Source organism: Dryobates pubescens, chromosome 25 (genome assembly GCF_014839835.1).
Source record: "Dryobates pubescens isolate bDryPub1 chromosome 25, bDryPub1.pri, whole genome shotgun sequence".
Classification (NCBI taxonomy): Eukaryota; Metazoa; Chordata; class Aves; order Piciformes; family Picidae; genus Dryobates; species Dryobates pubescens.
Window position 1 is genome coordinate 7,949,983 of NC_071636.1, and position 12,989 is coordinate 7,962,971.

The window sequence follows — 12,989 nt, forward strand, 5'->3', positions numbered from 1 at the left end:
ATTCCCCCCACTCCCCTTAAATATCAAAACTTGTGATGAGACCTGGACAATAACTTGCACTGCATAACTAGAAATTGGATTTCCTACACTTAGGGCACTAATGATCAGTTGTATACATGGAGTTACTCTGCTGGCCTGTTGTTAGCCTGACTTGAAGTAACAAGCTCGTGTGTGTGTTTTGTAAAATCTGTAAATAGCACATGACCAAATTGAACATATTGTATAGAACTATTTTTATTTTAATGTGGCACTAACCACCTTCATTATTACGGTAAATGTTAAAGCATGTTTTCAAATTCAGTCCTGTATCAACAACGTGTAAGTCATTAACAGTCCTAACTGTGGTGTTTTTCTCCAATGCCTTCCAACTTTCATCGACTAAAGTGAGTATTTCTCTTCCATTTCACCATGCCAGTGGTGACTTGCTGTAAAATAGCATATGCTGTATACATGTTGAAGAATAAATAGTAATTTCCTTCATTCCCATGCTGTGTTTTGTCAAATTCTGCTGTGCTACATTATTATCACCACTTTAGACTCTTTGTTTTGTGGTCCGAAGCTCAAATTACTGAGTCCAAAGGCAAAGCCACTTGCTTTTGGTTTAGTGTATTTTAGGTCTTGTTTTATAGCACCCAGGAGCCTCAGTGCCCCAAGATCTTACAGCTTTTGGTCTTAAGTTTGAGATAAAATTGGACAAATCTGTAACTTAAGACAGTGACAGCTGTTCACATGAATGTTTAGTGTCCAAAATACTCTGGTACTTGTAGTCAGGTGCTGGTTTACTCCAAAGCGCTCTTTTGTTTTTTCCTGCTTTGAAATAGGGGATGTCCCTCTGAGCTGGGCACCCTTCTCTAGTCTTTGGTATCTGTAGTGCTCAAAGTGCAGGCAGTCCCCTTTGCAAAAACAGCTTGTTGTTTCCAGTGAGTGGAAACTCTTTGTACAGTGGCCATATGAAAAGACAACAGCCTTGGCTTAGCAGGATAGTCTTTGAAAATTGTGTTGGGGTCACCATGTCTTTGTAGAGGAGCAGGTGCTGTGTTATCTTCTGCTGTTACTCTTTCTGCTTTAGTAACCAAACAGCTTTCTGATTCCTCACAGAGGAAAACTATTATTAAAAGCTGTTTTCTGTTGGTGCCAGCTGGAATCCAGTGAGCACAGATAATTCTCTAGGTTTCAAGCTTTCAAATATAGCTTCTAACCTCAGAATACACAGACCCCATCTGAAATTCCACTGTTGTGAATATTCACTGTTTATGTAGACATTGACTCGAAGTTGATGCTGATTGACTCTGGTAGGGGAGCTGGACCTGATGATGATAAAAGTGTGTGCCAAACTGTAAGCATTTAAATCCCACTGAATATCCTCTTTAGTGGGGGGGAGCTTGCCTGTGGTTTTCTGGTACACACAACCATAGTTTGGCAATGGCCAGCACCAGCCATTTGGTGTTTCAATAATAAGTGAGCAGTAGGAGACTTGTCCCTGTTTATTGATCCTCTGATTTGGGATTTCTGGAGATCAAAATATGTACAAGCATGTTGCTTGTTTGGAAAAAAAAACCAACAGTATTAGCAAGTTAGTTCTGTGTGCTCCCAAAATAACAGACAGACTTTTTTCAGGGCAGGAATGCCACTGAATCTTTGAACATTGTTTCTGTGTGAACTTCCAAAGAACCATGTTGGTGGACTTTATAAAGCCATGTATCTGACTGTCACTATGAAGGACTCTGCTTTTTGTACAGTCCCATTCCTGTCTATTACACCAAATAATCCTGTTTTTCCCTGTCTTTAAGAAGCCTAAGGGGAAAATGACTGTTAAGTAGAATTCATTCTTCAACACCTTCTTTGTTGGTGCTCTGCCTGTGTTGAAGAAGAATCTCTCTGCTTGTGTCATGGACTTCCATACTGACATCTGAGAGCTCATTCATCAGATGTCTCCAGACACTTGCATTAAGGGCTTTGTGTTCCTTGGAGTTTGCCTTTGAAAGCTGGATGCCTGGTGGGTAGTAGATGTAGCAGCATTCATCCCTACAGGCTCCTGAGGTGACAGGAACAGCTAGGTTTTGAGGAGTGTTCCTAAAGAGCCCAAGCTATCTTCATCTACCCTGTTTTCCCTTATTTCTCCCAGTCTTGCCATCCAAATTCTCCTGCAGAAATGGAGCAATAGAAGGTTCCCTAAGATCAGCATTTACATCTCTCAGGTTCAATGGTAGCTGTTGCTCTGCTTCCAGTACATTTGTTTTCCAAGTGTTGCCAGTATGTGGTAAATATCAGCCTTGTTGGGTCTGGCCTGGCCAAATGTTAAGATCTCCCACGAGCTTCCTTGTGGTCTTGGAGCGCCAGTATTGTGGACTGGTCTTAACCCTGTTCCAGTTGAGTAGGCTGTGAGAGATTGCTGGAGTGTGCTTCTGCCTTTAGAACAGCATAGTGCAGCTGATGGCTTTTGAATTGCAGAACTCTAGAAATGCAGTGCCAGGTTAGTAATGCCCTGCAAGCAGAGGTGTTGGCTGACATTGTGCTTAACTGTAGATCCTGCCACTCTTTAGCTATCAGACCCTTCATCTAGGGAGGCCAAGGAGAGAGGACTTCTCAAATTTGAAACTCTTGCTTACTTTGTTCCTTACATATTTCCTCTCCATCCTTCTCCCTGTGTGAGGGTCATCTGGGAGTAGAAATAGAGAACTCCTATTCACAGGGCTAAAATAATAGAAGTACTTACTTAAACAGAAATAATTCTGAGTTGCTCAAGTTTTATCTCCCACCCCATTTTTAAATAATAACTTTATACTTTGTTTCCCTTTGCTCTCACTGAGCTTTTCCATCTTTAGTGTCTTCTGGACTTTTCAGTGTCCTCGCCTATCAGTGCTTATTTTCTAGTGCTAGAGAGGTTTGCAAGGCTGGTATCAATCCTATGACAGCCAGGAAGGAGATCAGCTTATCCTGGGAAACCAGTGAGTTTTATGAGAGTAGATCCTCTTGAATTCGGGGTTCTGTAGCCTGGTCCAAATCAGAATAAAGAAAGCGGTCAGGCAGCTGCAGTCATACATCAAATACTGAGACAGGGACTTTTATCTTTGTAGTGCCTCAGGCCCTCTCTGCTTTCAAATGTGTGATCCAAAGTACTGTTTGTGAGCTACACAACGAGCTTTTTGCTGGCATCCAGGCAATAAAAATAGTTCATACTTGGTTTCCCAAAGTATTACTTCAAACAAATAAATATGAGAGAGGCTGCAGAAAAATACCAGTCTGTCAGAATGCTATGAGGCTTATATTTGTAGGGAGGCCATTTTGGAGAGGGCTAATGGTAAGAAAATGAGTTTTTAATCGGATGATAAAATGCAGTACAGCAGTCCTCTGTCACTGTGCCAAGAACACAGCCACTGTGCAGAATGTACATGGTAAACAGCTTAAAGATGGTTGAATTTGCTGAGATGAAGGGAGGTAAAACTGATAGCAAGCTGTCTGTCTCTTGCACCTGTCTTGTTTTACTTTTTTGCACTTCTAACCATTAACTGTTTCCCTAATCTCTGCTAATTACATCCTTAATTACATTAATATGCATTTTCAAATCTTAGCAGGAGAGCCTAAATTTCAGAGTGAAGCAGTGTTTTTGGAGAGCCACCATTGAGTGCTAGGAACTTGGGAGTACCCAGTTCTCCTCTCCTAGATGCAAGGCTAACCTTAAGCTGTGGTTTAGGGGTAAAGTACAGTGGTAGCTTTATTACCTTGTACTCTACCCTTTGCCTACACATTAATCTGTGTAGTTTAATGACTTCTTCAAAGCTTTCCTACTGCTTCCCAGAATGAGCTGCATCACTTTGCAAAGGGACATTGTTAGGTCACTTTGGGGCCAAAGTGGGCAATGTAATGCTGTAGAAAAACACCCTTGAAGTTCTTAAACAAGCTCAAACTGTGTAGCATGGAACTTGAAAGTTAAAATTACAAATAAGTGAGATTTGTCTATTGCCACTAGTCAGGCAGAGAGGCAAAAGCTGTCTAAACAAATCGGGATTCCTTTTCACTGCAGTCTTCTCTAGTGCTGGCTTTGCTGAGGGTAAAAGTAGCTGTGCTGCTTTTGGAAGAGCTGAGCCGTGATGCAGAGGGTTCTGGCCCTTAAGAACAAAGTAACCTGAGAGTGTCCCTTCGATGACAGAGTAGGCAGTTGTCAGACTTTAACATTCTTTTCTTCTGTCACTGTTGATCTTAGCCTTGCTTGTATAATGGTACTTAGCATTCATCCTTTCATTAACTGATGCCTTTTCTTTCTTTCCTTTTCAGCAATACTGGAGTAATCACTTCCTAAACAATTTTGCAGAAATGTAAGGTTGTTTTGTTGCGTGCATGTGTTTTTAGCAACACATCTACCAAAACTTCTGCATGTATCATGTGTAAAGATTCTTTGCTTTCCCTAAAACAAAAATGAAACAACAAAAAAAAAATAATCATTGTGTTCTCTGTGGAAGAAATGTGTGGTACCATTAGGACTTCATTATACAGATGTACAAACGTGCAATATAGCTTACTGAATTGGAAACTCTCTCCAGAGAAGTTTGGGTTCTGTGCTGCACGGAGAAGAGTTTGTTTATCCTTGAACCAGAATCACGGAGCTGTCAGCCAATTTTCCATATTTCTGTATGTAAAAGGTTCAGTTTATACCATGTACAATATCAAAATAATGCATGCCTTGGGGTGTAGACAAATCTTTCTCTGTATTGTATCATCCAAACATCCTAATTCTATTACAGCTAATGTACAATGCTCTCCTATTTATAAAATCCATGGCCAAGATTACAGATGAATGTTCAACCGTAAGCCTCCAGCTCATATATTTTTGGGGTTGTTTTGTTTGGGGTTTGGTGGGTTTTTTTTTCCACATCATTTGTGCAAATTGACCTCTTTTGCACTGTAATGTAACTTATTTAAATCTTAAGGCAGTAAGACAGATGTTGGTGCAATACAAAATACTGTAATATCTAAAAAAGAAAAGGCAACAACTGACCCCACACAACTGCATGTATGACCTGTAGAAGCTGTAAATAAGAGGAGTTGTCTCTTTACATGCTGACAGTACAAAGCATCACACCTAGTTCCATTTGTATCAGGTAAATAAATTTATTCTCCAATACCTCCTTGGTGTGTTATTTGATGCACTTTGCTTCCTGCAGGTGTGTACACTTCAGGGCTCTCTTATGTTAATGCCAGGATGCCACTTTCTAGCACCACCACCATTGCAATCTTTCCTTCTAGAACTATGCAGATGCCAGCTGCTCTTCCGGCAGTATTGACCTCCTCGCTGGTGTGATTTCCTCTCTCCAGGGGCTTGTGTGTGTGTTTAAGGGACACTGTCAAGTACTTTGCTCACTCACTTTTTTTAAAATGCTCCATTGTTTGTAAAATCCCTCTGAAAAAATTAAAATAAACATTTCTTTCCCAACTACTTTTTTTTTTTTTAAATCCTTTTCTGTTTTCTAAATTGTCCCAAGCTCAAGCAGCTCCTCGCTCTTTCCCCCTTCCCTGGGCCCAAGGAAGACAAACCTGACCTCTCTGGTACAAAACACGCACCAGGAGCAGTGTTGCTGTCAGTTCTGGCTTACTCCATCCCCTAAACCATGGATTCTGTCATGAGCTCAGTGCTGGGGTCTGTGCTGAGCAAGGGCAAAAGCAGGCTTTTCCAAGTGTCCTGTAATGGTGTGCTTCAATACCCATAAACTCAGCTTTGTTTGGAGTAAGAGGAGGGGGAAGTTCCAACTACACCACTTCATCCAGCTTCAGTTATGTGTTTTAAATTAAATGTGCTGCCTCTTGCCCTCCAGCCTGTGATAGCAGCACGGTGCTAGCAAACAGTGTTATCCAAATGAGGTGAGATGTCTGAGACCCTTCAAACACAACAGCCTGAGGTTTAAAAATATGAGGGTTGAGTTCTTTTGTTAGCTGAGCTCTAAGATGGTGGAGGATTCATTAATATGTGGGGCTGAACTGCTTGTGCCTGCTTCCTACTATGGTAGTGTTGTTCTAAGCAAGCTGAGCTGTACTCTTAACCTCTGGGCTGAGGCTGTCAGAACCAAGCTCAGTGCTCGGCTGTTATCTTCAACTGCAGCTCTTCCCACCAGCTTATTTATAGCCTGTGTTCAGCACACACCAGCACCACTGTCACCAGCAGCCCTTCCCAGCTGGGCCACTGTGGGCATTACACTCAAGGCTTTGCACAGACAGCTGGGCAACATGATTAAAGTCCCTTGTTCAGAACATAGTGGAAGAAACCACCCCATTAGCACCTCTTCCCTTGTCATAACCTCTACCCTTGTTTTAATTGGGGAACACCAAGAGGAAAATGTGAGGCTTCTTTCTCAGCAGAAGGTGGCTGAAGTCCTGTTTCTCACCCTCCAGGGTTGTACCAGCACACCCTTGTAGAAGTTAGTCCAGTTGCCCAGCTCATCTGCCCCTTTTTCAACTTGCAGAACTTGTCACCAGCATTGGTACCATATGTGAAAATTAGTGATGATGTGAAGTCATTATTCAGCTCTCACTTCTCATCTGTGTTGCTGTCACAGCAGGTTACATTCCAAGGATGGTTTCAACATCTCTGCCTCAAGACAGTGCCTTGCTGGTGAGCAAACAGATCAAACTGAACTTATTTTTAAACACTGATTTTAAATTATGATCTGCAAGCTTAACTTGGAGCTGGTCACTCACATGAACTGCAAGCAGCACTTTGGAGTACAGCCCTGTGAAGAAAATGTGGTGTTCAGTGGGTTGCTGGGTACTTGAGTGCAGAAGTGGTAAGAGATGCTAAGGTAACCACCTTCATCTTTCCCCTCCTCCTACTGCAAATCCCTGGCTCTGAAGCATCACATAGATCGGCTCACTGACAGCCACAGAACAAGGAAACAGCTCCTCCCAGGTCAGGTTTTGGGGCATTATAGACAAATTGCAGCAAGCTCTAAATACAGAGGACAGAAAACAGCCCTGTTTGTACATTGAGGTGAATCTCTGAGTAGAACCCACATACCCCCCCAGGCAGGTGGACAAGAAATGAGGAAAGCCTCTGGGGAAGGAGATGGCAAATTTTCTTCTCAACTAGGAAAGAGCCACAGTAAAAAAATGAGACAAGACTAGAAGACCAGTGGTCCCATCTGTTTGGAGCCTGCTGAGCTCTGATGACCTGAGCAGGGCTTCTCAAGTATTTCAGCCCAACAGTTCAGCTACACAGAAGTGCAGAGAAGCCATTGGACACTGCCTGATCAGTTCACTTCCTCTTGAACTAGTACTTTCGGTGCAACCTGCACATAGGCCAGACTAAGGAATTATGGTGGCATCACCATTATGAGGTAAGGCATACCTGGCTGGCTCTTCAGGCATGAAGGAAGGACTTTTAGGTGGATTTTACATGTGTAGGTTCAGACACCTGAGGAAAGCACCTGAAAGGCAGGAGCTTTCAGCATGTGAGGTGTGAGCTGCCCTTCAGACATGGTTTGAAGTGATTGTCCACGTCCCTGTCCATGTCCAAGAAACAGTGTGTCCCATCCAACCTGTCTGAGGCAGAGAGGATACCATGACAAACCAAAATAAAGTTCAGAAACAACAATAAACTCACCAAGCTCACAAAGCCTGGGCTGCTACAAACTCCCTCCTATTTATGCAGGTGGCAGCATCATTTTTTCCTGCAGAGGCAGCCAGAGAACACCTTCACTTCTGGGGCAAGATAACATCAGTGGGCAACAACAATCAAGCTGCAACCAGCTCATGCCTTTGTAACCCCGTCAGGCAGCTCCAGCACACCGTGACTGCAGAACACAGCGTTTCCATCTTGTGCTTGCTGCCACCCAGGACGCCCCAGACAGATGGCCTGAGTCAAAATAAGTTTCTCTGGCCTCTGCCCTTCACTGTCACAAACATGAAAATGGGCGTTCAGTTTAGGTACAAGACTGACCTGCAGCAGGCAAACCATGGGCAGGAAAGCTCCCACCACCCCTTTAAATCATCAAATGTGTATCCTTTCCCTTCCTGGAAGGACCACCTCACTGTCCATAGATGGACTGACTCAGGGCTACCACACCAACAGCAATTCATGGTGGAGCTATTCAGCTTTCCACAGATTCTTACCAAATAACATCTCACCATGCTGCAAACAGCTATTCCAGTCCTGTTTTGCAGCAGCTGCTTCACTGTGGACACAGTTCACCTTTGGCTGTAAGTTATGGGCACCAAATCCTGGACCATTATCAAATCTAAGCACCTGTTTTGTGGGCCCTATCAGCTTCTTGGGACAACCCACCAAGGGGCTTTATACCTTCAGGGAACTGACAGCACCAGAACCCAAACCCACGTTCACAAATCAGCCATGAGGTGTTGGAAATTTCAGCCTCAACCAGAAAGCACACTCACAATGGGCTGCTTCCCAAACCCCACACTGCTCCTGATCACAGCTCCCAAACTTCCCACAGCTAAAACAAACCAACCAACCCAGACGGCAATTGTTGTAGTATCAACTCAGTCTTCATTCCACCAGACAAGGCATGCAAATCACAGGTGGCCTGTCAGAAACAAAGGCCAAGTTTCCAAAGAACCCAGAACCTGCTTTAACAAGTCCTCTGCCTCCCAGAGATAGAGAACCTCCCCAAGCAGCACTGCTGACATTTCTGCTCAGACCAGATTCTGCAATAAACCAGCGAAAAGCTGCATGTGATGTGCCAAAAAGAGCCTGAAGAATAAATGTGCACACTGCACAGCAGCAGATCTATGTCAGTATCTGTAACTGAACCAGAGAAAGGCCACCACTGCTGGTGGCTGGCTACCACAGCAGAGAACCAGGCACTGGTTCCCAAAGGATAGTGTGAATAAAGGTGTTGAGGATAAATTCAAGCACCTGAAACTGAAGACCTGAATTCAGCTGATGCTGACCCTGGAGCACACTGGCTTCCCAGGATTCTTTTCTCCTCTTGGAAATTGTTCTAATGCCCAAAGTTGCTTTTCTGCATCTACTCAGAGCTTCAACAATAGGACCAACATTTAGCTCTTCCCTTAATCAAGTTCCATATACTCATTAGAGAGGCTTCTACTTAAACCAGAAGGGCTTTTATCCAACAGATGTACTTTGAAAGACTAACAACATCCAACCTTTCACTGCTGATGTTCTGATCTTAAAGCCTAATGGGATTAAGAGCTCCCTCAGCAGCAGGCATTGGTCTTTGAAGTCTTCACCACGATACTTCATCTTGGTGAAAGCCTCGCTGGCAGCAGCCCACAAAGCTACTTGGGTCCTCTTTTACCTGTCACTAACAGCCAGGTGGAAAGGCAATCATCACTGGGACTAGACCAGGGTTAGGAATAGGCTGTAGGCTTTTCCCTTCCCTCAGGGCAGGGGAGATGAGCAGGTGAGTCCTGCCTGTGATAGACAACAATTCCCTTGCTGTCATGGCTGCATGCCCACCAGCTCTGTGTCCTATCCAAGTTGTAAAGCCTCTGAATTTATTGCATGGCTAGTACATCATTGCACAAAAGGAGATGAAACCATTCTGTTTCCTCATCACCCTTTATGGGCAAAATAGAGGCGGCAGGAACAAAAGCAGAAATCAAAGCACAGCACAGGAAGGGTTAAATGCCTTTTACAAGAACTCAAATAGTTCCAGTGTCACTGTGTGGAAGGTCCTGCAGACTCCTCAGAGCCCAGTATTTCTGTAAGGGGAGCAAACACTTCACTGAGTCCTCCAGCCTTATCGAATTGGACGCGTTTCAGCATGACGTCCACAGAACAGACACCGAAAGGTTAGCTGGACCCACCTCTTACCTATTAAAAGCTGAGCTCCTGAAAGCTGAGGAAAGGTTAAAGTCTGTCTCCATGCTTTGCTCCTCCTCCTGTAACAGCCAGCAGTACTACCAGGATGTGACCCAGGCCAGCTAAAACTGGCGCTAACACAAGAATTAAGAACAGTGCTAATTTTCCCCCGCTAGTCAAACAGATCCCTGCACTTCAGGCTATGTGGGACTGCCAGCTCCAGAGACAATTCAGCCCATACAAACATTGCCCCATCTTACTGTGGACCTCAGCAGGAAAAGCCAAAACCGAGGTTACGCCAGTTCCTTCTCCATCACCCAGGATCCTGCCGAGTTTTACAAGGCAGCAAAGCTCCTCACTCACAGACCACAGCTTTTCACTGGCTTCCTGACAGCCAAACATTTATCTCAAGAACCATATGGACAGCAGCTTACACAGCCCAGCCTAAGGAATATGCGTGTCCATGGACCCCTGTTCTTCCTCTGCTGATGTCATCACACTTCATTCTCCTGGAAAACTATTCAGTGTTGAAAGAGGATGAAGCCAAGTTACCAGCTTCAACTCATCAAACTATACTGTATGTCAAGTACTAATGCAATGTATTATGCAGGAAACATTAGGAAAAAAGCAGGAGCAACAAAAATTAGGGGATGTTTTAAACAGTTAAATAGCTCAGGGAGAGAGCTGGCACCTAAAGGCCCTTACAGCAGAGCACAGGGCAATGTGCTGCCTCCCCAGAACGGGAACAGGCTCTTTTTTGCTGCCAGATCAACCCAAGTTCTTGGATCAACTGCCAATGTAAGTAGCTCACTTCTGCCAAGCCTTAAACTCCCCCAGCCCAGGGAGCCCAACTGGGAGATGTTCCAAGTCACCAAACCCCTCATTAGCTAAGCAGTGTGCTGCTACTGCTGCTGCCTGCCTGTCCAGCCCCTGCCACGTAATTGGACTTTTTGTTCTCTGCAAATACTTAAGAAATTTACATCAAGCCCAAGTCCTAAGATTTTTTCCTCCCCTTCATCATCCAGACAAGGCTCCTAGCACCCTGGAGCACACAGCTGACAGCAGATAAAATGGCAGCTGAAGTGTCCACAAGCAAACATTCAGCAGGCAAGGTCAGCATCCCCTGCCACACCATGCTCTGGTCTAACACCCCAGGGCAGGACACACTGCAGGGCAGGCAGCTCAGCAATGGCATCTGCTGTCCTTTAAGAAATGGCAGTGAGAATGGCCACATGAAGGAAATGCAATCCCTTCTAAATTCCTAGGTCAGGAACTGCACTGCTTGGTAGAGCCCCAAACTGTCACTCTGCATGCATTGGTGTTCTGATGGGATGAAAAAGGAGGAAAGGGAATCTGCTCTCCAAGCTGACAGAGTTCTGGGGAAGCTATTTGAAAGGGTGGCTTTTACAAAGTAAACATCCCTCAGTGACCCACCGCAGCGGAGGCTTCCCCTGCACATTCCATACCCAGCATTACACAACCATTAAGGTTTGCAGAGTAAGGCTCAAGACAGTAAGTGAAAACACAATCACTCTTTCCATTTTGTGGTTGTCATCAGCAGTGAGGGACACGGGCTAGCCAAAGGGCTTGACTTAATATAGGCATTCTTACCCTGAAGTTCCCCACATCAACATTTTAGGTCTCTCCCCAGCTGTGTTTGCACCAGAGTAACATTTTATCCTTTTCACCCAAATATCCAGCCCCAGGCATCTCCCTGCCTCCTCTTGGCCAGCTTCCAAATGACATCCTAAGCAGTCTGTGGGCCCTAGAAAGGCAGCACGAACTGCAGCAGCTGTCCCCCTGCCCAGATCAGCATTCCTCCCACCCATCACCCTTCCCTCCCAGACCAGGTTACTGGACCGACACAAACACGTTAATTATCACCAAAGCCTTAGTCCAGGGCTTAGCAATTCAACAACAGCTTTGCGGTTCTTGCCTTTCCTCCTCAGCATGCTGAAACCAACCAACTTTCTTGCAGGTCTGTGAAATGAACAGATAAAGGATTTAAAAATACAGTAGAGTGTTTGTGGGGTTTTTTGTTTTTAAGGCAGAAAAAATGTTTGCAGAGTTTAAAAGGAAATGAAGGAGGGAAGAGGAGTGGGAATATTTTGAGGCAGACTCAGGCATCATTTCACAGGTTTACTTTTCAAACTCTCACCCTCACAGTACAAGAACATAACAGGTAGAGGAATCATTCTTTAGGGCCACAGTGGGTTGTCTAGCTGAAGAAACCACAACAAAATCTGCTGCAGTGCCCTTGATTTCTGCTGGGTAGGACACAAGAGTTTTATCAACTCACTGATGGGCAGCCCTGAACACTTGTTGTGTAGATTGTTCTACTTTAAGCCCTACCTAAGGCTATTTACTTTGAAATCATAGGTTTACAGAGAGTTTAAGCCCACATAGATGGGCTTAACTTACTAAATTTAGTAGACTGTCTTAAATTTAGACTAAATTTAAGGCCCCTGGAGACTGCACTGATTCAGAACTGGTTTCATTTGGTTACAGTGTAGCTGTGCAATGAAGTTACAATGGCAGGCACAGCCTTTGAGATTTCCTTATAGATGAGATCTAAGTGAGGAAAAAATGTTTCCAAGTAAGAAATACTCCCTGGTTCTCTCCTGCATGGATTAGTTTCCACATTACTGAGCTCCTGGAAAAGCAAGGATGGAAGAATCACCACAAAGAAGCAGGCCTAATGAGGAAGACAGCTACTGAAAGGAGAAAAACAGTCCTAGTTAATCAGAAATCTCTCTATAATCAGCAGTAACAAAAGGATAAAGTACCTCCCCTAGACAGAAAACATTTATATTGGCCAACACTCCTCAGCTCCTTCTGTTATCTCTGTTTCACCATTCTTGGATTGCCAAGATCTGGAAATCAGAATTAGAAATTCTGCCAGTATTGCAGGTGCTGTCAGCACCCCACAGAACAAAGCCTGAGCCAGTCGCCTACTCCAGACCGTGCGTTAGACAACTCCCAACCGTACCATGAACATGCCCTGCTTCCAGGCTCTGGCAAATGAAGTCTGCTGGCCCTTACCAGGTCTGCATGAGGTTTGAAGAAATTCTGTCCCTCTGCATTACTTCTGTGTCTTTATCACAAAACAGGAAAGGATAAAAACTCACTACCTCTGCCATTTAAATGCAAGGATTTCAAGCAGACAGGGCACCCCCTGTGCAGCCCCAGACAAGCCAGCGCTGCGCAGTACAACTGG

The 12,989-nt window shown here is 44.4% G+C and overlaps 1 protein-coding gene across 1 annotated transcript in view; it reads left to right on the plus strand.

Moving 5' to 3' along the window:
- The window catches only part of ATP2A2 (ATPase sarcoplasmic/endoplasmic reticulum Ca2+ transporting 2), a 46,019-nt gene extending 41,171 nt beyond the window's left edge, over window positions 1–4,848 (plus strand). The window contains exon 21 of the mRNA XM_054173259.1: window positions 4,276–4,848. Coding sequence (XP_054029234.1) covers window positions 4,276–4,289 — 14 coding nt within the window. The 3' untranslated portion in view covers window positions 4,290–4,848. The remainder of the gene's footprint in view (window positions 1–4,275) is intronic.
- Window positions 4,849–12,989: the final 8,141 nt, after the last annotated feature.